Genomic DNA, 27,304 nt, shown 5'->3' on the forward strand with positions numbered 1-27,304 from the left:
GGGGTTGGGAGCGTTGCTTGCTCCTTGTGAGGTGCCGTGGGTCACTAGTTAGTGTGTGGAAGTATGCCCGCAGGGAGGGGTGTGAAGGAGTCCGTGGAATGCAAGTCCTGGAACCGCGTTCCAGAAAACGCGATAAAGCCGGAAATACAAAATCATTGGAGTTCTTGTCCATTTGAATAAAAATCTTAAAACGGAAGTGGATTCGCGGTGGATGTAGCAACAATTATTTATTAAACTAGGGAAGGGGAATAAGTCACGGTAGACTGCAAAATGTAAAAGTGCTGCTGCTTGTGCCACGTTAAGATTCTGTATGCTGTGTCATTTTCTATTTGCATTTTCCTTTAAACTGTATTGCTGAGAAATCTTTTGTATAGGATTATGCAAGTCATGCTGCGTGTTGTAAAGCTTGCCAGGTGGACTATTTTTAAACTTGCACTGCTGGCCTCCTTGCAGACTGAAAGGAATATAAACCCGTTTCTGTGAACATAGAAATATATTAGTCGGTTTATATGAAAGCAGGTGGTAATTCAAGATTATCGTCAAGGGGCATCTCCTGATTTTTTTTTTAACTATTATTTTTATTTTTTTATTTAAATGTAAATTACCTTTAACCTGAGTATGTTTCTGGGTAAATACATTCCATGTCACTTGGAAGCAAAACGGGACATCCTTTGGGCAGAAAGGAAGAGGCTCCAGATTTTTATGTGATATCTTTTCTGCATATTTTTCCTTTTCTGCCAATTGCAGATTCAAATACGAGTATAAAGAACCGTTGCTTGGCTTTCACAGGGAGCTTGCTTGCTGCGTCTCTTCTGTGCTGTTAAATATGCCCTGCAGTATTTAAAGCAGTCCTGTTAACTGTTGATCACCGTTTATTTTTGTTAACGCACTGTTAACGTGTCCATTTGAGAAGCACTGTTTCTCCTCTCTCTCTGACGACTGCTGCATACAAAGAGTTTTGCCTGTGAATAGCCGGGTTAATATTTGATGCATGGTAGTTAAACGTAGGCCGGTGATGAGGAAATGCTCGGGAACGGTGCTTAGCTCAGCTTTTAAGCGAACTGCAAGGGTATAGGTTAGTGTTCCCTCTAATGTAGATTGCCTCATTATTTCTGAAGATCGAAAGGTTCAATTAGGTGAAATGGAGTGGTGAGAGAGAGAGAGATACCTATATTTTCTGAGGTAACAGACACAATCAATCAATTTATCGAAGGCAGTGACTGCCGTAGTGCAGAAGCAGTCAAGTTCATCGGTGTCATGCAGTGCAGTGAGTCTGCCTACTGAACGTATTTAGTTACAAACACTCAAGACTAGTCAGAAGTTAAAACTACTCTTTTGTAACGGTTAATGTGCTTTAATGTGAGCTTAAACAAAAATGAGATCTTGGCTTTAGACCTGACGAACCTCCCTGTTCTTTGTTCTTTCTGACTGATCCTCCCAGTTACCCCATTGCTTGCTTGCTTATTCACGTGTTTATTTTTAGTGGGCCATTCCGGTTGTAGGCCGACTAGCTTTCTTCAGACTTTAAATTGACAATTTCGATTTGAGCTTCTGGGAATGTGTGATAATAATTTTGTTTTTCTAAGTTTGCTTTCAACAGGATTTATTGATGTTCAAGAAAATATACTCCTTGCTATTAAATCTTGTTTTACCATCATAAAATAGCTTGGGGATTTAACTGTGAGATGAAAGGGTTGAATTTTGAAATGCAGGTTTTTAATAGAGTAGGTAGAGCGATTTCCATTTTGAGTAGCACTGCACAATTCTGTTTGTTATAGGCTTTATTTACTTGAATCATCACATGGGTGACAGTAAATGCTACCTGAAAAACTTCTGGGAGATAGTGTAAGGACTTTGCACTTAAAACCAGTATTCCTTCACTAGCCTTATCAGAACTGGAAGTTTTAGAATTGGTAGAGTAAGTTCTTGCTGTTCTTTTCAACATGATAAATTGGTTGGCTAATGAGTATTATTATGCCAGTGTGATATCCTTGGGATGGATGATTGATTTCTCAGAGTGAGAGACAATGACCAAGATGAAGGACTTTGATTTTTTTTTTTTTTTTTCCTACACATCTAGTTTTGCAGATGTTACCCTTCTGCTTTTCTTGCAGCTAAAGTTTAGAAGTCTCAGGGTGAAATGTAGGAGTTCATCATGTTCTTTAAGAGATGAAAAATAACTTTCTTACATTGCTTCTATGGGTTAGCAGTTTTCAAGGCTTTTGTGGAGTGTAATAATTTATAATATTTTAATCTGGAATAAGATGCAGGGGAGTAAAATTGTAATTAACAACAACTTTTTATTTAATATTCTTATCCATTTGTTATCGATACATTTGAAATAAGAAAAAGAATGGTGGTCCTAACCAAGCTTCTCTGTCCTTCCAGTTTCAGATGGATACATGGTTGTATTGAGCAATAGTGTAGCCAATGTGGTTTTTTTCCAAAGGCTTGACACTGTAGCTCTAGCTATTTGTGTTTTCCAGATGTCACGCAATAATAGCTAAGGTCATCAAGTTGACGTAAATAGATTACATTTCACTTGTTTGTTTAATAACTGAACATAAATAAAACCCTTAGCAACTAATCGGTGTATTTGCAGAGTTGTCTACATGTTTGTGTCTTTGCTGTTGTTTCTGAAAAGCTAGATCAGGTATTTATCTGTCTTTTTAATGTGAAAAACCTGAATTGGTAAAGTATGCTTCCTGGATTCATTGCAACACTAGTGATAAGATGTGGAGTGCAAACCTCTTAATATCCTGCTTGCATGTCCCTTTTCTTAGCTGCTCTGTTCTGGATCCCCCACTACCTTCTTGCTGAAGGAGGTTATGGAGAAGAAAGGACAAGGACATAAATGCCTAATAGCATTTATACCTACTAATAGACCTACTTTTTCTTCTTTTTCTCTTCCTTTTTCTTAAGATTACTAACTCATGTAGAATTTCATCAGCCACTCACGTGGCTGCACGCCCACGTGCTGTGCTAGAAGAGCGTGCCTGGCCTCTTCCCCGCTACCTTCTTCTCTGGGAATTCTCAGTCTCTGTATGGCACCTGAAGAAGCTAATGAATGCAGTTGGCTCTTATCCTGAGGTTCCCCGCCTGCCAGTCATGACAATGTCACAGTTTTTGAAGGAGGTCTGGTTTTGTGTGTGACATTCTAATTCAGCAAAACCAGTAGTTTAATAAACAAAATGCGGTTACCTGAAAGCAGAATTAAGTGGACCTGAAGTAAAGAACCAGCCCTACCTGAATAAGCAAATCTGTTGCATGCTTCAGAAGCTTGACTAGAAGGAAGCATCTGAAAGAAGCTGGTACATGTTCAGGATTTTAAGACTGCAGTTGTAGTGTTTAACACTGCATTGTCTTTTTGATAAAGGCATTGCAAATTCTCTTTCTCTAATTTATGACAAGTAATAGAAGCAGTATTATTCTAGCAGTGGAAAACAAAACCATTATTATTATTAATTTTATAATCTACTATTGAAGTAGATTATTATGCTTTAAACCACCATGGAAATCAAGGTTGTTGAAATATGGATAAACTTTTAAACTAAAATTTTAAGTACTCTAGTAAATTAACTGTAGCACTTGTAACATCTGGCCTCTCTGGAGTTGGAGGCATGAATAGCTTTGTGGCCTTGGACAAGTGTTTTCTCTATACGTTTCCACAAAATGCCCTCTGGATCTTGTCTACAACTTGAGACTTTAGATTTGCGAAGCCTGATTTCTGTGGCCTTTTTTTTTTTTAAGTACCCCATGAAAATCAGGATATGCTATTTTGATCAAGGCATCTGTAACTAGATGCAAGTTGAAACATTTTTCAGTGGTGAAATGCCAGTGCAGGCGATTACTACTTCTGGGTGGTTATTCCGTGTGTTGGTATTGCCAGTGTTTTGTACAGTCATGCAAGCAACCGAACTGGGGAGATGATCTGGGTTTGGACCCCTCTGGTCTGGTTCCCCATGCAGCCTCACCAAATTATGCTAGTATATCTGAAAAGGAAAGCCCGAGAGCACTGCTGCCAGAATAAGTGCTTTTTGCATGACAGCATCATAGACACTCAGAGAAAATCCAGTTATGTACTTGTCTTGATCTGGTTTTACTTTTTTCAGCTGAAATTAGTTGTATTCTCTGACTACTTGACAGAATGCAAATTTCAGATATCCTTCTATGTGTCACCGAGTGAGGCAGGTAACTCATGTGTTTCTCAGTTTTAAGGATTCTTTTTCCCTGTGACCAGAAACAAGAGCCTGGTATTGCTGTTGTGTAAAGTTACAGTTAAACTGAATACCCTGTCTGTGTAAAGATGCTCTCCAGCAAGTTTTGCTATCTTTCACCAAAAAATAATGCACTCTGTTTATTTTTCAACATGACCAAAGCATATTTTAGCCAAACACCACAATTTCGTATGTAAAATGTTAAATTCTTTGTGACCTTAAATAAAAATCTTACCCCTTGGGGGAGGAGAAGGGGGAGAGGAAGTTGGTGTAATCCTTAGAGAAATACATTTTTTTTTTCTCTCCTCCCACCCCAACCTTCTTGTTCAAATGATGCTGAGTTTGCTGCGTAGGATTGCAGGCCTTTAAAAGTGACATGTGAATTGAATTAAGCTTGTGAATGTTTCAGATTTTTTTTTCACCCCTTTATAGCCTACCATCTTGATGGTATGAATCGACAACTTTCAGAATTATATAGACATCTGTATTTGCAGAGAATTTTCTAGCATAAGCTGGGAAAGAAGGAAAGGGACTTGGAATGCCACTTCCTCTGTCTAACAAGCAGTGGGAGAGCTTAATTTTGAGGCTTATGTATTTAGGATAAGTTATGTTGACCAAGTACTTTCTAACAGAAGTCCTTACTTCAGGGTGGTGCCTTGCTCTTAGTCACTTATGTCAGCCATAATGGTGTCTCAACACTTTGTTTGCCTAAGTAGCAGCAGTGTGGCTGTGCAGTGGGGCTGAGCAGTGATCTGATCTAGATTAAAAATAACCATGGGGGCAGCAAAAGGAATTTCAGGTTACATCTGAAGCAGTTTCCTGATATGAGTCAGCAGGTGGCTATGAAATTGCATGCCCCAGCACATGGGGAAGCAGTGCTGTGTGGAAATAAGCAAAGGGTGGAGATAACAGTTGTTAAAGAGCAAATGTTTAACAACCTGAATTATTGTTTTACCCTATTGGTGTGACTCCCATTTCTTAAAACCAAGCCAGAAATTCCAGTTATGTTCTGGTTCCACAAGTTTGTGGGTTGTTGGGGTTTTTTTTGCTTTGAGGTGGGATTGTTTGTGGGTGGGTTGTGGTGTTGTGTGTGGTGGGGTTTTTGGTGGTGTTTTTTTTTTTTTTTTTTTTTTTTCCTTCTCACAGTGGAGAGTGCTGGTTATGCATTGTGGGGTTTTGGGGTGTGCGTGTGTGACACCCTATTCCTGGTGTGTGCTGGCGTAGCTGCTTGTGCAGCCACCTGGCAAACCTGACTAGGGTACTCATCTCTCTGGGGAGAATACCTTGCAGGGCCTCATCTTGGTCTTACACCACTTATTTTTCTGTAGGGCCACATTTCTTATCTGGTTACTATGTGGCCACAGTGTACAGGCAGGTGATTGTTTTGAGTGTGAATTGCAGCCTGATGGCAAGTGTCTGCTGGTGGTTTATAAAATCACTTTAGATTTTTTTTGTTCTTAGTACCTTGAGTATACCACATATGGAGGGGAGTTGTTAGCCCTCTTGAGACTCACCTCAGGTTTTAATATATCCCTAGTACTGGATTACAAATGTAGCTCTGCTTATGTCATTTGGTGAATTGTTCACTTTGATTTACCTGACTTCTTAAAAATACAGCAGACTTAAGTGTACCTATGCAGAAGTTCATGCAATTCAACAACTTGACACCTTCTAAGTTTAGGAATATAGATTTGAATGTGCTGCTTTGTGAAGAGCTATCCTAATCTTAGTTTGGGCTATTGAAAGATGATCCTTTTGTCTCTTGTGCTGGCTGTACTGCTGGGTGGCTGTGCAGTCAGCTGGTTGGAGGACCTGGTTCTGCTGGCTGTGTAGGTGTGGTGTGGTAATACCAATACAAATGGTGGAAGTGTGCAACAGGAGGAGGGCAGGACTGCCCCTTACAGTAGCAAGATGGGCTTAGAAGGGTATAATCTATTTCTCAGTCTTCCCTCAAGTGGTGTTTTGTATGACACCTAAACCCTAACAAATTTTCTTGTTTATCAGGTCTTGATATTTCCAGTGAGTTAAGAGTTTGCAAGCTACTTGGTATCTGGGGGCTCTTTCTACATTGCAGTGTTGGTAAACATGTTGATGGATTCAATTCTTGCGTAGGTTTGGGGTTTGTATTGGGGTTTTTCTTTCTTTTCTTGGCTAATACTTCTACGTGGATTGGGAAAGATGTACTTAAGCTTGTATTTTCAGTTGTGGTTTTGATGTGAACATACTGAGTCTGAATAGTTGCAGTGTCTTGAATTTCAAGAAGCTTGTGTCTTCTAGGTTAAAACATAAAACAAATTGAAAATAACTGTTCAGTTTTCTTGAATAGCTGAATTTGAGGATGCTCAAATAAACTTGCATTACATGCTAAAATTTAGTAAACTGTCCTCAAAAGCTTTGAAACTGTACAATTCTTTCAGGCTGGGCAACACGGTATTGAAGCAGGGTGCTTCTACTCATTATTTGCCTCCTATGGCAAAAACTAATGTGGGTGTTTTGTCAGATGTAATTATATGTCACAAACATGTTTTACATTCTTGGAGAGGAAATTAATTCTGATTGAATTAGTTACAAATTCAAAATAGATTTAACCCCTCAGGAAATTTGTTTAGGGAGCAGCTGATTTTAATTCTTGGATTCAGTCATGGGCTTCTCTAAGGTTTTAGTTGATGTCGGAACACAGGAGCTGCAAGTAAAACTTTGTTGCTATCTACTTTGTCCAAGACTTTCCTCTCTGTGACATAGCCCAGGGTAAGGTTTGCTTTGCAGTTTGTTTTCAGCCTTTTGTAAGTGTAAGTCCCTAAATGTGCAGTGCAGTTCACTGGAATAGCTAAGGCTTCATCTGTTCTTAGGCATTCTTATTTGTATGTTTATACTGGTCCTAAGAGTCATTAGTGGCAATTCAGCATACCTTCAGTTAAAGAAAAAACTCATCATCCAAATAATTTGTTTACAGCTTCAGTGCTTCTCCTTAATCCACAGTAATCTTCTGTCTTACAGATACTTCATGCATGGAGTTTGCAAGGAAGGAGACAACTGTCGCTACTCCCATGACCTCTCCACTAGTCAGTCTGCCATGGTGTGCAGGTATTATCAGCGAGGATGCTGTGCTTACGGAGATCGTTGCAGGTAAAGAAATGTTGATGACCATCCTGTAGGGGAGTAATTTTACTCTTGGGTTCCTAAGTAGAGAGCTCACAGAAAGGCAATAAATCTTAAAGTGTTTTCCTCTTTCATTACACTTCCAGAAATTTATAAAAAGAGTTTATTTTCACAAACAGGAAGAGCAAGTGGTCCAATGGTATGTGGCTTTTTGTCTTTTACTATTGTGTAAGAAGCCTCAGAAGAGGCTTGCAAACATTTTTTGTGAAGTTTTGAAAAGTACTGGATTGAGTAATGCATGACTTGAAACATCTCTGGAAAAATTGTAGAGGTTTGTCTTCATGTTCTGGATGTTTAGATTTGAAATGACTTGCCAATTTTGATGGCTTCATACTATCATTAGCTACTATCTCAAGGCACAGTATACACGGAGGGCATCATCAACAGTAGTGGATGTAAAACTATATTTCAAATAGTCTTCATGGTAATCTTTATTTATCCCCCCACCCCCCTCAAGTTCTTGTCAGATCTGGTTAGGTTGGTATTGTCTTTACCTTGTAATGAAGAGCTCGTAGTAGGAGTAGAAGTGTTAGTTCTGACATTTTCTTGCTGTTTGCTTGTGCTCACATTATCAGCATTGTCTTTTTTTAAGCCACTTGTTCATTTTGTCAGAGTTAGTTTAGGTAAAACAAGATAATATAATCTGTCAATCTATTTAATTGGGCATAAACAAACCACAGCGTGTTGAAATACGGTGAAAATTCATGAACAAGTGAGGGTGCCACTGTCGACCCTGCTGCATGGTGGAACACCTGCTCCTCCTTCAAGACACCTTGTGCATACCATACGTGGGACCCTCTGACATACAGGCTGAGTAAGGACACTGCTGTCAATCTGTATGTCATATATTAGTAAAACGTAGTTTCTTATTTTTTTAGGAAAAAATAAAAAAGACAAGAACTTCTAGTATTTTCTTCCTGCACCCCAGTGGATTGTCTGGCACACCCTCTAGGGTGAATGCATACCACTTTGGAGACCATTGGTGTAGAGGTCTGGAGCCTTGACTTTTAAATTTGTGCTTCATAGCTTCCTGAGGATTTCAAAGCTGACATTCAGTTGGGAGCATCTCTTTAATATGTGAGAACTGTGACACTTTGTTGTTTTCAACCTGACACGAGGCAAATGAATTACATTTGCTTAAAAGTTTTGTCTGATCTCCAAAAATTCCCTCCCTTTGTCCCTGAAATTAGTCAGCAAATATCTAAAACCTCAAAGGTATTCCTGAAGTTTATTTTTCCATGTAGTCTACTAGTTGCTGGAAGACCTATTTCTCAGGGAAATGGTGCACTCCTGTTGTTTGTGGGTGGTAGGGATCAAAGCATTCTGAGCATCATTTTCCACAGTAAGTTGAAAGAGGCATTAGAAATAACTACTAAAATTCAGTGTAAAATCTGAATGAGGCAAGATGCGCAGATACAGAAAAAGAATCACTTATGTTGATGGGGATCTCTGGAGCCATGATGAAGACAGAGACAGCTTAGGTCAGGTCGCACAAGGCATTGTCCAGTCAGGTTTTGGTTATCTGCAAGGATGAAGATTCTGCAGCCTCTCTGGGCACCTGATCCTGGGTTTGACTATTCTCCCAGTGATTTTTTTTTTCCTAATACCTAATTGTAACCTCCCATTTTGGACTTGTGGTTGATGGCGCTCATCCTATTGCTGCTCCTCTGAGAAGACTCTGGCTGCATCTCTTCCTGTGGCTTCCCACAAGGTAGTTGAAGACAGCAGCGTCTGCCCTTAGTCTTCCTTTTTAAAGCTGATGGAACTAACTTACTTCAGTAATACTGCACATACATCCAAAACTGGTCATGTACCTATTATGTAATTGAAGTTCATTCTATGTAAGTTAAGTAAGAATTGTGCATGCTTCTCCATTTCCTCCGGACACCTTCTGTTTCCTTAAGCAGTGCTGACAGATGGCACAAGTGGAAGCATGTCTCTATAAAGGGTCATCAATGGCTTTCTCTTTCAAGTAGTGTCTAGGTTGTTCTTCGGAATAGCATGTTTACCTCTTGATTAGTTTATTTCCAATTCATCAAGCTGCTGGTGGGTTTTTTTTTGTGAAGAATTGACATGATGTGTTTTAACTTTAGATATGAACATACCAAGCCACTGAAAGAGGAAGAAATGACTGATGAGGATCCAGATGCAAAAATTTATCCCTCAGTATCATCAGACTTCGCATTGCTCCCTGAAACATTTGAAGAAATTATTGCTGAGATAGAAGATGAAAATGCAGATCTGGTAGCTGCAGGAGTAGGTGCTGAAGACTGGGTGAATGCTGTAGAGTTTGTCCCTGGGCAGCCATACTGTGGACGTGGTAAGCTGATCATGGGGTAACAGTAAATTTGTCATGGGTCAACATTTTATATGTAGCGCATTTTATTTTAATGCTTTTGGTTTGTTAAATACAGCTATTCGTATTAATCAAGTGATCTGTCCTTAAGTTACGCTTGAATTTTCTGAGGCGAATAGTTGGACCGTTCCACATTAGTTAATACTGCTGTCCTGATGTTCTGAAACCAGTTACGTTTAAAGACAGTCTCTGCATAACTGGCTTCCTCTTGTTATGGCTCTGAATGACTTTGTGAATCTCCTTCTTTGAAGTTTAGTTTGCATATGTGATGGAAGAAGAAAATACTGGTGGTGCAACTAATATCACTACCTGGGAAGATAACCTGCTGCCTTTTTTTGGGAGGGAAGTTGTTTGGGGGATTTTTTTTTTTTTTTAAATCTCTTAAAGGTTTTCCAGTGGAGGTACAGATTCTTGTAGAATGAATTGAAGCCTAATGCTTGCTTTCATGAATCCCATGGCAGTTTAGACCAGAGGCTGAAAATCATTTATTCTAGTTACCTTTCTGAGACTTGACTTCCTAATACTGTGATGGCTTATGTTGAGGATGAGTTTGAAGAAGCTCATAGTGTTGGACCAGATTGTTTTAAGTAGCATACTTGTCATCTGCTTTCCCTGCAGAGAAGATAAGACAAAGCCTTAAAATTTAAGTGACAAAATTTTAAGTAGGCTGAATGTGTTTACTTCAGCATAATTTCTAATACTTGGCTCTTTAAAACTGAAGGCTTATGGCCGTAAGTACTCAAATAATTGTTTGAATCCAAAATGGACACCTTGTGTCCAGAAGAGTTTGAAGTTGTCATACCTTCTGGTATTACAGGGTGCTGCTGGAGTCTGCTCTGATCTGATTTGAGGAAGGGTGAAGAGGAAGGGAATGGCTGAGCAACATTAACATTTTTCTAGCATTGTTGAGAATTTTGATTATGGAATAGTTTGGTGTATCTGTGACTTTGGTATAGTCCAAAGGAATGAAAACTTTTCTTCTACCTTGTAATATGTCACCTTACTGTCATAAAAGACAGACCTTCTCTGTTCATTGAGACAAAGGATCCCTTTTTTAATTCTTTTAATCAAAATTGAATAATTTAGACTGGAAGGGACCTCTAGATTTCATCTAGTTCATTTCCTGCCTAAAGCAGGGTCAGCCTTGTCAGGTTGCCAGGGGCTTTGTTTAGTTAAATCTCTATCCTTGGAGATGTTCAAAATGCCATGACCTCCAGGCAACCTTTGCAGTTTTTGACACTTTACAAGGAAAAACTGTTTCCTGTTATGTAATTGGATTTTTCCCTGCCTCAGCTTGCCTTCTGTCTCTTGTCCTGTGTACCTCTGAGAAGAGTCTGGTTCTGGGTTTGTGGTTTGTTTTTTTTTTTTTTCTATACCTTTCCATTAGGTAGGTGAGTATAGCAATGAGATACCTTCTTAAGCTGAACAAGCCCAGTTTCCTCAGTCTCTTTTCATGTTTTTCATGTGCTTCAGTTCCTGTAATAGCTGGGTAGTCCTCCACTGGAATCAATTCATTGCCAATTTAACCAGCTGGAGGTCTTCTAAATACACTTACTCCTTAGAGGAGAGCTGGTGCTTTCTCCTAAATCCTGAAGCATAAGAGCATTTTATTATATCTTTAAATCACTTAGTTTTACTGAAGCAGTTCCTTTTTTTTTTTTTTTATGGGGTCAGGGTTATTTTTCATGGAAACTCATGGGTGCCACAGCATTAAGTTAAATAACATTCTCTTCTCTGAATCTTATTCCAAATTCTCTGTTTTGTATCCTTTGAAATTTGATGTATTTTAACATGCACGCTTAGCTGTTTCTCTTCTGAACAGTGCCACATGATGCTAATTCCCATGGTGACTTCTTAAAAGCTGTGTTTTAAAAACTTTACTTTTTGAATCCACTGTCTTTATTAAGCTCTAAAAATAAAGAACCTTGCTGTAGTCATCAGGATGATGCGTGCAGTGTGTTCAACAGTGTATACTTTAAAGCCTTACACATTACTCTTGTCATATGCCTGGAGAAATGTACAGGTACTTGAAAAGTTTAAAATGGAATCTATTTCTCAAGATTAGCTAGAAGCCTGTGTTTTAAATTGGCTTACAAATGCTGAAGACTCAGGGTTGACAGTTTAACCACGCGTAGCTTGGGCTATAATGCTCATCTCTTACTACGAGATAAGCCATTTTGCTAGTGCGGATGATTCTCTGATTTGGGGCTAAACCAGATTTCTTCAAGATGACCTCAGGGCCTAGCAAAGACAATAGTGACTATCCTTCAGATACTCACTTGTTTGATGTATAGGTGCACCACATTTCTGTATTTGTTCTGTTGCTACTGCTGCTGGATGTTCTGGAATAATTGAGGGAGGGTAGAGGCAGAAATGTAAGAGACACTGAATTCGGTGGCTGCTTCCTGCTGCTATAAAATGAATGTACTTGATGCTACAAAGCATGTCCTAGAGTGAAAGCAGGTGGTGTGTGGATTGAAGGTAACGAACTATTTTTTTTACGAGTGTGAATTTAACTGTGTTGACTGTGAAAAGGGCAGTGAGAAGATAGGGATTGGGTCCACCTACTGGAGAGTAGTGGTTTTGAAAACTGAAAACAATTGTAGAGAGTAAATGGTGCTTTGGGGGATATTACTAACTACTGAGGCAATGGAGTCTTGTGAGTTCCTCTAATTTTGCTTTCACAGAGGAAGCAAAAGTGTAGCAGATACGGTGCAGTAGATACAGGAGATATGCATGCAGGGCTTTAGGTTATAGAAGCTGAGATACTCAGAAGTGGAAATACTAATTTAATTTTTATTTCATAGAAATACAGCTCTCACTGAAGGGAAGTGCCAGGACAGCACAGAAAACTGGGACTGGAAGACTAATGTCACTTTTAGCACATGTTTTTCCTGCTCCCACCCTGTCATACTGTAGAAATACCCAGAGTCGTTATTGAAGAGTGACATTCATACATCTGTATCTTGTTGTCTAGATGTCTGGTCACTAAGAACTGGTTGTACTTTTTTGTGCAAGGATGGTTTTGTGGACTGGGCTGGAATTTAGTAGCTGTGCTGTGTACTGTGCTTGTTGACTTGAGTAGGTGGTGGTTTGTTTTAAGTAACAACTCTGTACTTTTTTTGTGCCAAGATGTGAAGGTCTATGCTCTACTGTGGACCAGTGTAGTAAATAAATGGGTTTCTAAGTCAGTGTCTGAGGGGACAAGACTTCAAAGCCTTTATTCTCCAAGAACCTCAAGTAATAAGTGGTTTTGTTTTGGTGGTTTGTTTGTGTGGTGGTTTTTTGGGTTTGGGTTTTTTTTTTTTTTTTAATGAATACACCCCTTACTGAATAAAGTTTTGGCAAAAGATATCCTTGAGAGGAGTGTAGGTGACTGGAAATTTTTTCTGTTAAGAGAAGCTTCAAATGTGCCTCTCTTTTTTCAGACTATGCGTTTTCCAGGGATGGGATTGCCTTAAGCAAAGACCATCTTGCCAGCCCCATTAAAAGAGTACTGTATCACACTACTCCTGTGAAACTCAGCTGCATTTGTCTGTCTAGCAGGCTTCTGCTTATCCATACTATGATATACTAAACTGCCCTTCCTCAGTAAGGGTCAAATGAAATGTCAGAAGTCACGTGAATCAACTAGGTAATAAATCTGTAACAATATTAACTAGAAAAAACACTGGCAAAAATGACAGGAGAGGGAATAGAAACTGACTGGTAGTTGTGGTTTTTGTCACTTCTTTTGGAAGTGGAGACCATGGGTTTCAAATGGGTGGATTTCGATTAGTAAGTACAAATTTTCATAGTATGTTCAGCTACTCAGAACAGTAGGTGGGGCCTAGTATATGGTTACTTGTTGCTTTGCTTGGTGCCAGTTCACTAGAACTCATGGGGAAGAAGTAGTAATAAAAGATTTTTTTTTTTTGTTAGGAATCTCTTACTGAAAAAAGAGCAGGTTGACAGTTGATCTGTTGTTCTGTCACTCACTTGCTTTTGAAAAGTATGTTTCTAGCAAACAGACTGATCCAAGATCAATGTGGGTGACCTCTAAAGTCAGAGATGGTTCAAGAAGCAGACTTGAATTTATTTTGAGGGCTAATACTTCCCAACTCTAATCTTCAATATTTCAATATTTGCTTATCCCCCTAAACTGTGACCTCTCAGGGGCCTGCTTTTTCTTTTTTTCTATAAACCCAAAAGCTAACGGGCTGATAATGCTTTTTGTATCTCTGTGCTCCATGGGGATGAAAACACTGTGAGCGTGCAGCCTCTGATTCTGAGGAGTCTGTCCTTTACTTTTACTGATCCAAGTATGCCTTTTAACAGTTTTTGCTTACTTCTCCAAATCTAGTGCTTGAACAGCTTATAAAAGTTAGATTTTCTTACAGCACAGGTGACTTTTTACTCTTGTAACAGCTACTGGTTATGTAAATTAAGTCCAGTTGCTGTTCTTCCTGACTTTTATGCTGAATATAGTAATGCTTTGTTGTTCTCCTGTGTTTATTATATCTTTAAACTGACTGTTTTTGTCTTGTAACTTGATTTATCATCTTATGCCTATGATCTCAGAAGGCTGTTTGGCTTGTGGTGACACAGACAAGCATATGTTCAAGAGGTACAGGGAGGAGTGTTAAGCAGAAGCTGTGTAAATGGGGAAGAGAAATTGTACAGATTTCAGTTAAATTTAGAATTAGGTAAGGGAATTTACTTACTCGGGATTTTCCAAAACTGATGACTAGCTTAGAATGCAATGAAAATGCCCTGAATTTCGGTTTTTTTAAAGCTAGGTTTATGTGTCTGACTGATAGACTGGATATCTGTTTAGGATAGCATTTTGGGCAAATACTTAGAGTTCTGTGAGAGGTGCGGACGCAGCTTTTGTATCATTCATACAGGTGCATAGGAGTCTTGAAGTGAAAGTCTGTTGTTCAGGCTGAACAACATGCTAATTAACCTGCACATAAGGAACTGCTGGTGGTGTGTTTCCGTACTAGCTGGATACACCTTTATTGCTTCAGCTTTGTAACTGCTGGGAAAAAAGCTGGTGTGAAATTGATCCTCAAAGCAGTGAGAGATTTGTGACCTTATCTAACTGTTACTGAACTAGAGTTTGTATAAAAATGCGCTTAAGCTGCTGAGGACTAGTGAGATTTTCTAGTGCAGACTTAACCTGTAAATGGAACTGAATCTGGCCACTGAAAGCTTGATAGCTTTAGTCTTGTCGGGGTTGAAGGATGAAGAAATTGGTTGTGCTTTCTTGAGTGGGAAAATAACTTAGTTCAGGTTGAGGGTGTGTGAAACTTGGAATGAAAACGAACCTTGGTTGTTTTTATTATTAAACAATGTATTCTCACTCCCAATGCTCTAAATCTGAATGTATTGCTTACTGTCCTTAATTTTGTTCCCAGCTGCTCCTTCCTGCACTGAAGCACCCTTGCAGGAAATGGTGATTGAGGAAGAATACGAAAAGCAGGAAGTAGATGTGGAGATAAAGAAGGAGCTGTGCCCCTATGCTGCAGTAGGAGAATGTCGTTATGGAGAAAACTGCGTGTATATCCATGGGGATGTGTGCGATATGTGTGGACTGCAGGTCTTGCATCCGATTGATGCTGCACAGAGATCCCAGCACATAAAGGTAAGCAAACAACTGTCTGGTGTTAAACAGCTGTAAGTTATTGCTTCCTAGCTCCCCATAATCACTTGTCACTAATTCCCTTTCATTTGAAGATGCATGCAGGTCAGGCAGCGAATGAAATTCCTGTTGTAAACTGGACTGTTTCCTGTCAGGGCCATATCCAAAAGCAGCTGGGTTTCCTTATCTGTGCTGGGAAAGCAGTCTGCTTAAAGATACTAAAGCTTTGTTCTTTGCCTAGTAAAACTGGATGGTCTTTTAGATTGCCTTTCTTATGTTTAAAAGCAATGTCTGAAGAAAGGAGTTTGAACTCTGAATTGATGGTTCCCCACTAGCTGAGAAAATGTTTTTTGGGGAAAAAGATTTTTCAGCTTAATCGTATTCCATTAATTATGCAAAACAGCAGAGTAAAACTGAGCTTAAAAAGCTGCTTAGAGGTGACCAGTTGTCTCTGTAGCCGTTTTCTTTGTCTCTCCTTTCCAGTCTTGCATTGAAGCTCACGAGAAGGACATGGAGCTTTCATTTGCCGTCCAGCGTAGTAAAGACATGGTGTGCGGGATATGCATGGAGGTGGTGTATGAGAAAGCTAATCCTAGTGAGCGCCGCTTTGGGATCCTCTCCAACTGCAGCCACACTTACTGTCTCAAGTGCATCCGCAAGTGGAGGAGTGCTAAACAATTTGAGAGCAAGATTATAAAGTGAGGCACTTTCCCATTTAGATTCTGCTTTGTTACTATCGAAGAACTTAGTAACTTGTGACAACTTGCAACAGACTTCCAGATGTAGACTGCACAGAGACTGCATTTAATGCATACTAACTTCAGTTTGGAAGTGAAATAATTGTTAGGGATAGTATTTACACTCTGATTTGGTTAATACTCACTTAACGGTAGAAAATAACTTTCATTTATTTAGCATGTTGTCCAGTGGTTACTGTTTGTCTTGGACACCCAGCCAGGAATCTGAAAACAGATTAACCAGTTCAGAATGTATGCTGCTTAATTCATTACCGCCCTAGTTCATTAATCAGTTGACAGAACATTTCTCCATTTAAAGGCTGTTCTAAAAAAGACAAAGTTCCAATCAAATAAATGCAGAAGTCAAACAAAAATAAATTTATTTAATTCTAAAGAAAAAGGAGTCTGTGTGAAGTGTTTTTTCAAGCTCTTCTGAGACAAGCTGACCAGCTGCCATTGCCATTGAGCTCTTAAAGAAGAGAGTTTAGGTTATCTTCATGTGTAAGGGAGAATCTAGATTGAAAAGCCTGTACAGCACGTGTGCGGGTACTATACATCTTTAAAGATGGATATATGCCATGACTTGTTATATAGGAGAGAGAGCGCCCTGTAATGTGGAATTTTGCAGCGCAGTCTGTTCATTCCCCAGGTCCTGCCCAGAATGTCGGATCACATCTAACTTTGTCATTCCAAGTGAGTACTGGGTGGAGGAGAAGGAAGAGAAGCAGAAACTCATTCAGAAATACAAGGAGGCAATGAGGTATGAGCACTGCAGCCTTTTGTCAGGTTGGGACAGGAGAGATAAAGGCGCACCTGGAGAAGAAGGGTGTTGATGTAAAGCCCTCTCACACCTCCTTTCCACCACCACGTGTGAAGTGTATCCTTGCCTATCTGCCCACAGATGCATGCAACCACACAGTTGTAAAACTGTTCCTATTTCTTTGACATCAGTCTTTCCCTTCTATACGCAAAGCGCTTGTGGTGTAGCCATAAGGTAGTACGAGCTTGTGCACTGCGAGCCATCAGTGTCCCTATGCATGCATGGACCCACACACATTGTGTAATGCATCATTTCTGCGTGTAGGTGTCATACTGACAAAATACCTTCAGCTCCAGATGGTACCTGAGATCCTTTTGGACTGCAGGTAAATGCAAGTCTGAAATCTGGTTGGGGTCTGCTGTGAGTAAGGGTTGCGGTATTTTCCTTTCCAGCAACAAGCCATGCAGGTATTTTGACGAAGGCCGTGGGAGCTGTCCATTTGGAGGGAACTGTTTTTACAAACATGCATATCCTGATGGCCGCCGAGAGGAGCCACAGAGACCCAAAGTGGGAACATCAAGTAGATACCGGGTCAGTGCTGCTGGTTTTGTGTTTTTTTTTGTTGTTTTTTTTTTTTTGTCCTTTCTATACAGAGAGAACTTAAGAGGGGTGTGCGTTCAATCAGCTGCCTTGAGAAGAGGGCAGGGAAAAGTTGACTTTTTTTTTTTTTTTTTACTTCTGATAGACCTCTGTAGTGGTGAATTTGAAGGAGGCGGTGGTCTAAAGCTTGTGAATGCTGGAGACCAAGATGGAAGGAGTGAATTTTAAAAACTTTCCTAGTTCACCAACATAGAAATGTTGGGCAGCATTAATAGGGGTGTGTACGGGTAAATTCTGCTGGAGGTCAGTATCTCCCTGAAAGAGAAACATGGTTTCTTGCACGTCAAAAGTATGCCAGGGGCTGAACCTCATCAGCTTTGGGGAAGACTCCTACCTTGTACTGCTTGGTCACCTGGGGAAATACTTGTGTTCCACTTGCAGGCCCAGCGGAGGAATCGATTCTGGGAGTTCATTGAGGAGCGAGAGAACGGTGACCCGTTCGAGACTGACGAGGATGAGGTGGTGACCTTTGAGCTTGGTGAGATGTTGCTTATGCTGTTGGCAGCAGGAGGTGACGATGAGCTAACAGATTCCGAGGATGAGTGGGACTTGTTTCATGATGAGCTGGAAGATTATTATGACTTGGATCTATAGCACCTGTCAGTGGAGTGTGGACTGTCATCTTGGCTTCAGGCAGTAGCTATTACCTGTGGTGTTGTGGCAGTGCCTGTGTTTCTCCTAGGCAGGCCGATCAATTCCAGGTGCTGTTGTAATAACTTTTACCCAGGGTCTGTCTCTTCCCATCCCCTCCCACCCCAGGAGTGTTGTTTTTCCTCTGTTTAAACAAATAACAAGAAATAAATCTTTAAAATGTTAGTTTTTGTAAAAATGAATTTAACTGTCAAACAGTTAGCTTAGGTTTGTTGCTTCATCTGTGTACCCAACAGAGTTCACCCAGTTCCAGGGTTAAAGTGTTTACAGGACTTCCACACTCATTTTGAAGAGCCCAGATACAAAAATGAGCAGTGGCCATGCAGTGGGGATGTAAATTGGCTGATGGCCTTTTTTTCTGTCTTTGTACCAATATTTCTGACTTCAGGCCAGATACAAATACTCTCTTTCTGGCATCAGCTCCGTTCCAGCCCCCTCATGTACACGTCTTCATTTGTGATTTTGGTCTCTTGTTTACTTGCACATTACTATTACTACTGTGTAACCAGAACCAGGTGTGAACGTTCTGGGTTTTTACTGTGTTTAGCATGAAAGGAAAATGTCTTTGTGAAAGGAGAACTCTCTATGTGTATATACAGATAAATGTAGAGTTGGACCTCAAGGATGGGGAGACTCTGTAAGTTAAAAATAACAAAACCATCTTTCATCCCCTCTTGGTGCATGAAGCCTAGCCTCCAATTGGACATGAAACTGGTTTAGTGGTCTCGGCCCAGTAGTCTGCGGCAGTGATCTTAACTATTGCTTAACTTAGTAGACGGCACTCCCTAATACACCAGCTCTCTTTCATGTGTATGGTTAGGGTTGTCTAGGAGCAGAAATCAGTTAGCCAAGGTGGGGTCAGAGGAACACCAGAGAGGCCCCTTTAGCTTTATTGCTCTGCAAGTTTTAGAACTTGATGTAACCACTTAAGCCGTGAGCTTCGCTAGGAAATCGCTGTGCCTCTCAGCATCTGAGCTGGGCAGGTTGCCTGGTAAAGCTGTTCAGTTTATGTGAGTTACTGCTTACAAAGGCAGTCATGCAGTTTCTGGCTGTAATTTGCATTGAGAAATTACTTTGCCACCAAAGCCCCAGCACAGGAATTTTAACCTTGCATTACATTATTGCTGTTTTTTATTGACTCGTGGATGCCCCTTGATCTGTTCTCCTGCTGCTCTTGTCCCCTAGACTGCCTCTCCTTTCACTTTTAAATGGAATGAGAAATTGTTCTGAGGTCTATAACGTATTGTTTTGCAGCTGCCTTTTGTAAGAAGCACTTTTCCCAAATAAAAAAAAATCAAAAAAATTAAACAAGAAGTCTGTCTGGTTTTTTAAGTTTGAAGCTTCTGTGTTTCAGCTTGCTTGATTACTTGTGTGTGTGCGCTCCTGTAAATATAAAGGCATTTATGTCACTTATTCTTAACTCCTGCAGAATTGTGTCACGCTAATACGGAATTTTAACTCTGTTACAACCTTTCCAGCAAAGACCCTGTAACGTAAGGAACGCATTCTGAACAGACAGCTGAGACAATTGAACTGTTGAAAGAATGTATGGGGCCATTAGTGGGAACAGACGTGGCTTGCTTTCTCAGAAGTAAGTTCTGCATTATGGTATTCATTTTGTTGGTCCTGAACAAAGTCAATTACAGTACATGTTCTATTTTGATAGTTTCCTGTCGTGATGCTGTTTGGACAGCAAGTCCAAGCATTGCTGCAGGCCAGGCCGCTTCCTGAAAATCCACATGCTGCTTTAAGGCTATGTGTGTTGAGAAAGAAGCATTCTTCTGCAGAAATACCTACAATTGGAAGTAAACTACTAGGAACGTATTCAGATGCTGAGGGATAGGACTAAGAAGTAAAGTTTAACTGAACAGTCTAAAACCATCGTTGGTTGGTTGGTTTGGGGTTTTTTCCCCAGGGGCAAGTAGCAGAGGGAGAAAAGGATTTGAAGGTTATTTGCGCAAATGACATTTAAAACTGATAAAGGGAGAGACAGAAAAAATAAAAGGCTTTGGGGTAAAACTGGCCTGTCCCTCCCCTCCATGGTGAATATTTAAGTTGTTAGCATCCTATTGGAAAGCTGCATTCAAAGAGAAGTCTAACAAAAATGTGTTCTGGCAAGATGGAAAAAAGTAATAAACTTAGCAGCCAGAGCACAGCCATCAGTTTTCCTTCATAAAGGGTCAGAAATGGCATGCAGGAATGGTGGGTGCTGCTGCTTCTAAGCTCTGCTTCTGTACGCGCTACGCGGGAAGCTGAGAATACGCAAATAAGTGATTTTCTTTGAGGGGGGAGGCTGTTCTGTCTAGCTGCAAGGTGGCTGATGTAGTCAGGTGCATCGTGACAAGTAGTTTGTGTTGATCTCTTGCTTTGAAGCACGCTGTGGTTCTTCTGCGAAGCTGAAGAACTGCATGTATTTGTCAGCAGGCAGTACTGCTGCATGTCGCTTCCAGTTTGAGTCTTGCTGGCGGTAGGCCTGTGTCTAAGCTTGCTGTTGCACTATGATTTCCACACCCCCCCACCTTACCCCCCCAAACTGGAATGACTAAAAAGGGTAGGGACCTTAAAATGAGTAAAGTATGGTAGTAGGCTGTGATGTTTTTCCTCTACAGGAACAGGAATAAATTCAGTAGAATTAAGGCAAACTTTTAATGTAAAAAATATGGAGGGTGACGACTTAAGCTGTGCTATATTTTCTTTAAGCAAACACCTAAGGTGCAGAAACTGAAGAGGCCAATGAGAGTAGTGTCAAGATGAAAAAGGTATAAAGACTCTATAAGCTTCCATCAGCAAAATCTTGATTTCTAAACAAAAATCTTCAGAAAAAGATGCATGCTCTCACTTAAAGTGCCTTGACTTTACTCCCTCTGCAAGAATATATATGTTTGGTTTGATACAAAATTTTGCATCTTGTGGTAAGTGCAAAGTAAGTGCTGCCCATTCTAATCGGTCTGAATGCGATCACAGAAGCTAAGAGTACTTCTTGCAACCTCTGCTGCTTTAGCTCTTCCCCTATTGTAGCCCACGGTGTTTGTAATCTTGCTGAGGGAATGCCTGGTTCATTCAGTGCAATACAAAGTAACTTGTTCCTGCTACAGCAGGTACAAAATAGATTTCTGTTTGGAGGGTAGTGAGAGGTTTGTCTCATGTTTGGAACAAAACTTGGATAGATGGAATCATGAATGCTGCTGCAGCTTCAAACGAGGGAATCCACATGTAGTCTCCTAGGATGCAGGACTGACTGTGCTGTAGGGATAGAGTTGCTATGAGGTCAGTTTTACTCTAATGCCACCATTAAAGCGTCATTGTTAAACTGTAGTTGTGCTGAGCCTCGCTTCAGGTAAGCAAAACTGGACAGACTTGGCAGTGAAAACCATAATAAGCAGCGATATTCATGGGCACAAGCTGTAGCAAGGAAACGTGGGGTTGCCTATATGCTGAGCTCCTGCTGTTACCGTTGTCCATGGGTGTGCTGTTTGTTACTTGCAGTCAAGCCAGAGTCAACACCTGTTTGGCAACAGCTTGATGTGATTGTGTAGGCAGAGCCTGTGCGGGCAGCTGAGTTAAGGTTGATTTTTAGAATAACAACACTAGAAAAAGTGCTTTAAAAGACTTCACAGTCCTACCTCTCTTGAACTGCAAGTTCCTATTAAAAGCTGAAGTACTCTTAGGTAGAAGTGGCTCTTGGCCTGTCTAAAACTACTCTCAAAGGACTCTGATATCCCAGCATTGCCTGTCGTAGCTCCAGTCCTTGACATGCTTGCTTGAGAGAGGTGCTTGAGAATGGCCTCAGGAGTCAGCACACCAAAGAACGAGTGTTAAAGCCCCCCCACCTGCAGCCAAAAGCAGTGTTCTGGGAACTGGGATATATTAAAATCTGCCTGTTGGCAGCCTGCAGCTAGAAGGGGCACCTTTAAACAGTGCTGGGGTTAGAGCACTCACCTGGCGGGGGGAAGCTCCAGTTTCAGTTCCCCATAGGCATGCATCTCCTTCCCGAAAGCACATTCCAGGACAGAGCTCACTGTCTCTGTTCAGGGCCTGAAAATTGCTTTCTCTGTCTCCTTTCCAACTATACTTAAACATTAACTGGAATGATTAGATAAGAACCTCACCTTTTGTTATTAAGAGCCTGTCCCCCATGTATGAAGAAAAACTTGACCACATAGGGAACGCCATGTGCCTGCCATGTCCCTGGGCTGCAGCTGTGTTTGCTTGTAAGCCAGTCAGCTTCTGGGAGGTGTCGGTTTGCTCCATTTTGGAATACTTCTAGGTTTGTTTTTTTTTTTTTGTTGCTCTGTTCTGTGGATAGGTGCTGCTTCCGTCTCATCTGGTGTGGCTGTGATCTCAATGCAAGTAACGTGCCACAGCCGAGATTCAAATGCTTCTTCCAAGTAGGTCATAATTTAACATAAGCTCATCTTCAAGCTGGATGTACAGCTCTTAAAACTGTGGGACAGTAGCAGGTTTTAGAATAGCCTTGTAAGCAACATTACAGTAAGCTACACTTTCCACAAGTGCGTTAATGGTGCTGACCAGAAGCACGTTGAATTTGCATATGATGCTGGGGGAACAAAAGCATTAGTATAAGATTCCATAGCAGTTAATGCTATTTGCATTGTCATAGCCACATGCTTCCATCTGCTCTGTGATGGGGAAAGGGGTTACAGCATGCTAGTTTTTTAATCTAGCAGTGGCTATCTTACAGTCTAGAACAATGTGCTCTAACAAAGGGTTTATAGCTTTCTTCATGTATTACCTCATGAATCCCACTGTCTGCTAATACTCTGAAGAATCTTCCTGTTAGCAACTGCCACAGCTTGCTCTGCATTCACATGAGGACAGCTTAAAAAAAAAAAAAGTGACCCTGTGGAAACTATTGAGTGTAACTGCCCAGAGGGCTTGTGAGGGGTGCTGAACAGAACCGACCAAAAGAAGTCACGCTCCTGGTTTAGTGGCACAAGGGGGTAGGTATTTAAGACTAGTTTCTTGGAAGAGTAGTGAGGAGCCTGTGCTTTGTCCTATTAAAAGGAACAGTGCAGCTCAAAGCGCAACCCCGAGCCTGTTCCCCCCGATCCCGTGTTGCGCAGCTTTCTGCCGCTGAAGGACTGATTTTGCAAGTGGCTCTGTGCCTGCTGGAGGAGGATGGCAAGAGAGAGCTCTCTAACCTGGCAGGGCTGGGCAGTAAGGGAGCACCAGCCTCCATACTGAGGGTAAGCACAACTTCATACGGTAATCTCTAATTAAGGCAGTAAACCCAGTGTACCGTATGAAGGTTAATACTCTGCTGGTAAGATCCTTCCTCTAATTTTTGGCTAATGAAAGAGTGAACTGAACACAATACTTTTCTATTAAGGTCTCCTGGAAGATTAGTATTTGCTGCAGATACTATCTCTGGTACATCTGAAATAGAACAAAGTTTGCTAGAAGTGTGGATACTAAAAAAGTAAAACCTGCTACATTACAAACTACCACCAGGAGTAGTTTGGATTTTAAACACACAAGAATATTAAGCTTACATTTGACAGTTTTCCTAGTGACAAGAGTGTAGAAACTAGTTGTTTGGATTGCTACTTGTTTAGCTATTTCAGAAGGTTATAGTGTTTACCGTTGCTGAAACAGGCAAACTGAAATGGAACTACTAGGCTAGTATCAAATCAAGACAAAATTAAGATTTTAAAAAGTAAACATCAGAAAGAGGATGCCCGAAGAAGATTAAGCTTTCCCCACAGCAGGCTATAGCAAAAGGCTTAGAGGTTGGCATTGGAGACTTCTCCCTCAGTTCATAGTGGCTGATTAACGCCTGCTTTTTGCATGCAATAGCCAAGAACCTGGCCAGAGGAAGCACTAAGAGAAATATTTGCAAGACTATAAATCAATGATTCATTCTGCTTTATTTTTTTTGTGCTTCTCAGACAAGATTTTCCAGAAGATAGCCAAGAACCTGGCCAAAGGAAGCACTAAGAGAAATATTTGCAAGACTATGAATCATTGATTCATTCTGCTTTATTTTTTTGTGCTTCTCAGACAAGATTTTCCAGAAAAATGCTACATGGTTTGTTTTTTTTTTTCTTGGGGTGGGGGGTGGGGGGGAAGAGTAGACTGCCAGCTGGTAAGCTACCAGCATAGCAGCCTTCACAGGGCTTCTTTGTAAACCCAGACTGTATTTTATCATTACAGAGTTTGAGTTCCAGTTCACAGTTACTGTTAAGCTAAGTGATGCACTTTGGTACTTGTGGACTGCAGTCAAAAAACTTCCTCTGCATAAGTATTTCTTTCTTCAAAAAAATATTGGGGGAAAAAAAAAAAGCCACAAACAAAACAGAAACACAAAACAAAAACCTAAACCCTGTACTTGGCTCTGGTACACAGAAGTGAGCCCCCAACAGCAGAGCTTGTGTTTGGGAGGAGCAATACAAAACCTTCTATTGCTACCAAGGCAGTCAGTCTCCAGAGCAGTAGCACATACCCTTGCCTAGGGGTGGCTTTCTGGTATGCCCCATACCATTCCCCTACTGCTCCAAGGCGAGGTTACTTCACTAAACCACCTTAGTCCTTGCTGAGTTCTACAGGAGCTTGACTCTCTGCTTCACACTCCCTTGAGAACCTACAGGCATACTTTAAAGCTGCCATTGGCCCATCACACAAACTACAGAAGGCTTCTGATTAAAATCAGCACATCAAAAGCAAGACAGGGTTGGGGAGGAAAACAAACAAACAAAAAAAAAGTCCTCTCACTCAGCATTGATTTAGGCCATTACTGGTGCCTTGGAAGCTTCACTACACCTAACAAGTCTATGGAGCAAGACAGAGATCGCTACTGGAAACAATGCTTATAATTAGATACCAGTGAAAGACAACTCTTCTTGCCCCAGGAAGAAGGTTGGCGCCCTAGTGTGTCACATTCTGCCTGCTATGAAGCCCCAGGGACGTCTCCAGGTTTGTCTGGTGAGGAAGTCGGTACAGATGTGAAACAATACACTCTCCCACAAATGTTATGAAGTTCCTTGGCATGGGCGGCTACATGCCTGACATCATGACTTCCCCCCAAACGACAGTTTAAGCAGCAGTGGGTTAGTGCTGCCCAACTGTGTGTCAGACTTCCTAAAGCTACTGGCAGAGGCTAAAGTGCTTGCACTAGAACAAAGAACATAGCTTAGCTTAGAAGGGTCAAATCAACACAGAACTCTGGTGCGAATTTGTTTTCCGACGCAGCCAGAAAATCGTTTAAGGACATAATTGAAGGCAATAATTTTTACAGTTCTCTTTGGTTAAGGCAAGGGCTGGCAGCTTGCCAAGTCCTCTCAGCTCAGAAGTTCATGTTAAAGCATCAGCTGCCATGTTCAAAGCAACCTGTGCTACCAACAACAATCTCTGAAGATACTTACAAGCCAAACTGCAAGGTAGAGAGATCAAGAGAGATGGCTTGGGGCCACATAGCACACTTTCATCAGTTGAATAAAATTAAATCAAACAGCCTCAGAAAGATGACAGCTTTCAAGTTCTTCCCGAAATCTCTCTTCAGCAGAGGCACTGGGTCTTCTCCACGCTTGGACTGGCAATCACTGGCCTGGAATCAAGATAGATGCTGCTTGGAGGGCTCTCTCCATGAAGCTGTAAGGTGTTTCGGGCTATTAGCTCCTTAGCCATTAACGTGAACACCACTTCTATGTTTTGAGCTTCTTTTGCTGATGTCTCCAGTACAGCTAAGAGCCCATGCTTCTCTGCCAGTGTGCAGGCGTCTTCAAACAGGACTTGGCGCTTATCCGCTGAATCCGACTTGTTCCCTTAAAAGAAGGCAAATATATAATTCAATAATTCAGTCTCTCAAAAAATCATCTTTTTAAAGGCGATACATTACTGCAATTTTGTTAAGCAATAGATTTATGTTAGGAATAAGAGCTACTGGAAGAAACAAGATGTGAGTACGTCAGAGCCACAAGCATAGACTGTAGATCAAAACTGCAGAAGTCATGATTATATCAAATGAGTTAAAATCCAAACAAAACCTAAAAACCTGGGTTCATCAAATTACTTGCTGTAGGTAGCGGCGCCAGAGGATTATTTGGAAGCAATGGTTGGTCCCTGCCACCTAATGTTTTTAAACACTAAGTGGCATTTAAGTTAAATATTTAAAAAAAATAGAAATGTTGTAGCTATAGTGATGGCACACAGTAAACCAAAGCAATGTTGCAGAGGTTTATTCCTCACTCAACCTTCAGTGGAAGCCACGTGTTAACGCTATTGTCAGGCTACCTTGATACATCTCAAAGTGGATACTCGGCTCTGAAGATGTGCAATATTGTTAGTCTAAAGCAGCTCTCCTCCAAAAAAACCACAAACACCCAGGAAGAACATGCTCACCTGTTAATCAGATTTTAACATGACCTATTTATACAAGTCAGTCATTTTAAGATGATGTCAAAAGAGACAAGAATTCACACCAGCTACCTTAATTCTTTAAATTTATACTTAAGAAGTTTCTGCATGTATAGATTACAATTTACTTGAGGCAGTTCAGTCAAAATCTGTCAGAAGCCATGAAACACCTCAGATAAAACACCATTGTATATTTACGTAGTTGCAGCACATGTGGAATTAATCATTCCAGTACCTGCCGTACCTGGCTGAAGTCTACATTCATAGTTTCAAGACAACCCTTCATCAAATTCAGGTCTTGAATTTGAAGTGTATAGATGTCAACGCCCCTCCCATTAAGTCCCTTTGAGTTTTTTTTAAAAGGAAAAAACCTGAAACAATCCCTCTCCACAAAAGAAAACCACAACCCCCCCAAAAAACACAGCTTGCTTGAAGGTTATTTGCCCTCTTAAGGAGACCCCCCCCCCACCGCTTTCCTCCTTCAGTTCCAGATGGGAAAGTTAGACTTCTTAACCTCATGCTAGAAAGGTGTACAACATGACTGCGTGTAATTGAAAGTGCAAAGACTTCCTGCTAACTACAGCAAACGGCACCAGCTTTGGAAGAAAGCACCAAGCTGGATCCTTGATAGAAGCTTTATTTTTACTTATTTCAGAACGTCTTTCCCAAAAAAAAAAACAAAAACAAAAAACAAACCAACAACTACCCACCCACCCACCGATAGGTCTTGTTCTTTAAATTAATGAGAAAAGCTAGAAAAACCCTACC

General features: G+C 40.8%; 2 protein-coding genes across 5 annotated transcripts in view; one reads left to right on the plus strand and one right to left on the minus strand.

The window, feature by feature from the left end:
- The first annotated feature begins 2,998 nt into the window (after nucleotides 1-2,998).
- On the plus strand, nucleotides 2,999-19,353 carry MKRN1 (makorin ring finger protein 1). Of its 2 annotated transcripts, XM_035888945.1 has the most exons (8): nucleotides 2,999-3,135; nucleotides 7,215-7,343; nucleotides 9,470-9,696; nucleotides 15,132-15,358; nucleotides 15,839-16,053; nucleotides 16,742-16,852; nucleotides 17,305-17,443; nucleotides 17,894-19,353. In XM_035888945.1, the coding sequence occupies exons 2-8, from the start codon at nucleotides 7,222-7,224 to the stop codon at nucleotides 18,104-18,106; spliced, it is 1,254 nt and encodes a 417-aa protein (XP_035744838.1). In that variant the 5' UTR covers nucleotides 2,999-3,135; nucleotides 7,215-7,221; the 3' UTR covers nucleotides 18,107-19,353. The 2 variants fall into 2 exon arrangements, with proteins under 2 accessions (XP_035744838.1, XP_009647524.1); XM_009649229.2 differs by lacking the exon at nucleotides 2,999-3,135 and having other exon boundaries at nucleotides 7,185-7,343.
- Nucleotides 19,354-19,471: 118 nt separating this feature from the next.
- RAB19 (RAB19, member RAS oncogene family) overlaps nucleotides 19,472-27,304 on the minus strand; it is a 10,157-nt gene continuing 2,324 nt past the window's right edge. The window contains exons 3-5 of one of the 3 annotated variants that reach the window (XR_004841235.1): nucleotides 25,546-25,944; nucleotides 22,273-22,606; nucleotides 19,472-19,546 (exon numbers count right to left, since the gene is read on the minus strand). Coding sequence is in view for 1 of the 3 variants with exons in the window: in XM_009649231.2 (XP_009647526.1) it covers nucleotides 25,679-25,944 (266 nt within the window). In the remaining 2 variants the exon portion in view is untranslated. Of the gene's footprint in view, nucleotides 19,547-19,615; nucleotides 22,607-24,452; nucleotides 25,945-27,304 lie in introns of those variants that run through there. The other 2 variants (XR_004841234.1, XM_009649231.2) reach the window with 2 other exon arrangements.

This window comes from Egretta garzetta, unplaced genomic scaffold (genome assembly GCF_000687185.1).
Source record: "Egretta garzetta isolate BGI_Z169 unplaced genomic scaffold, ASM68718v1 scaffold321, whole genome shotgun sequence".
In the NCBI taxonomy this organism is placed as follows: Eukaryota; Metazoa; Chordata; class Aves; order Pelecaniformes; family Ardeidae; genus Egretta; species Egretta garzetta.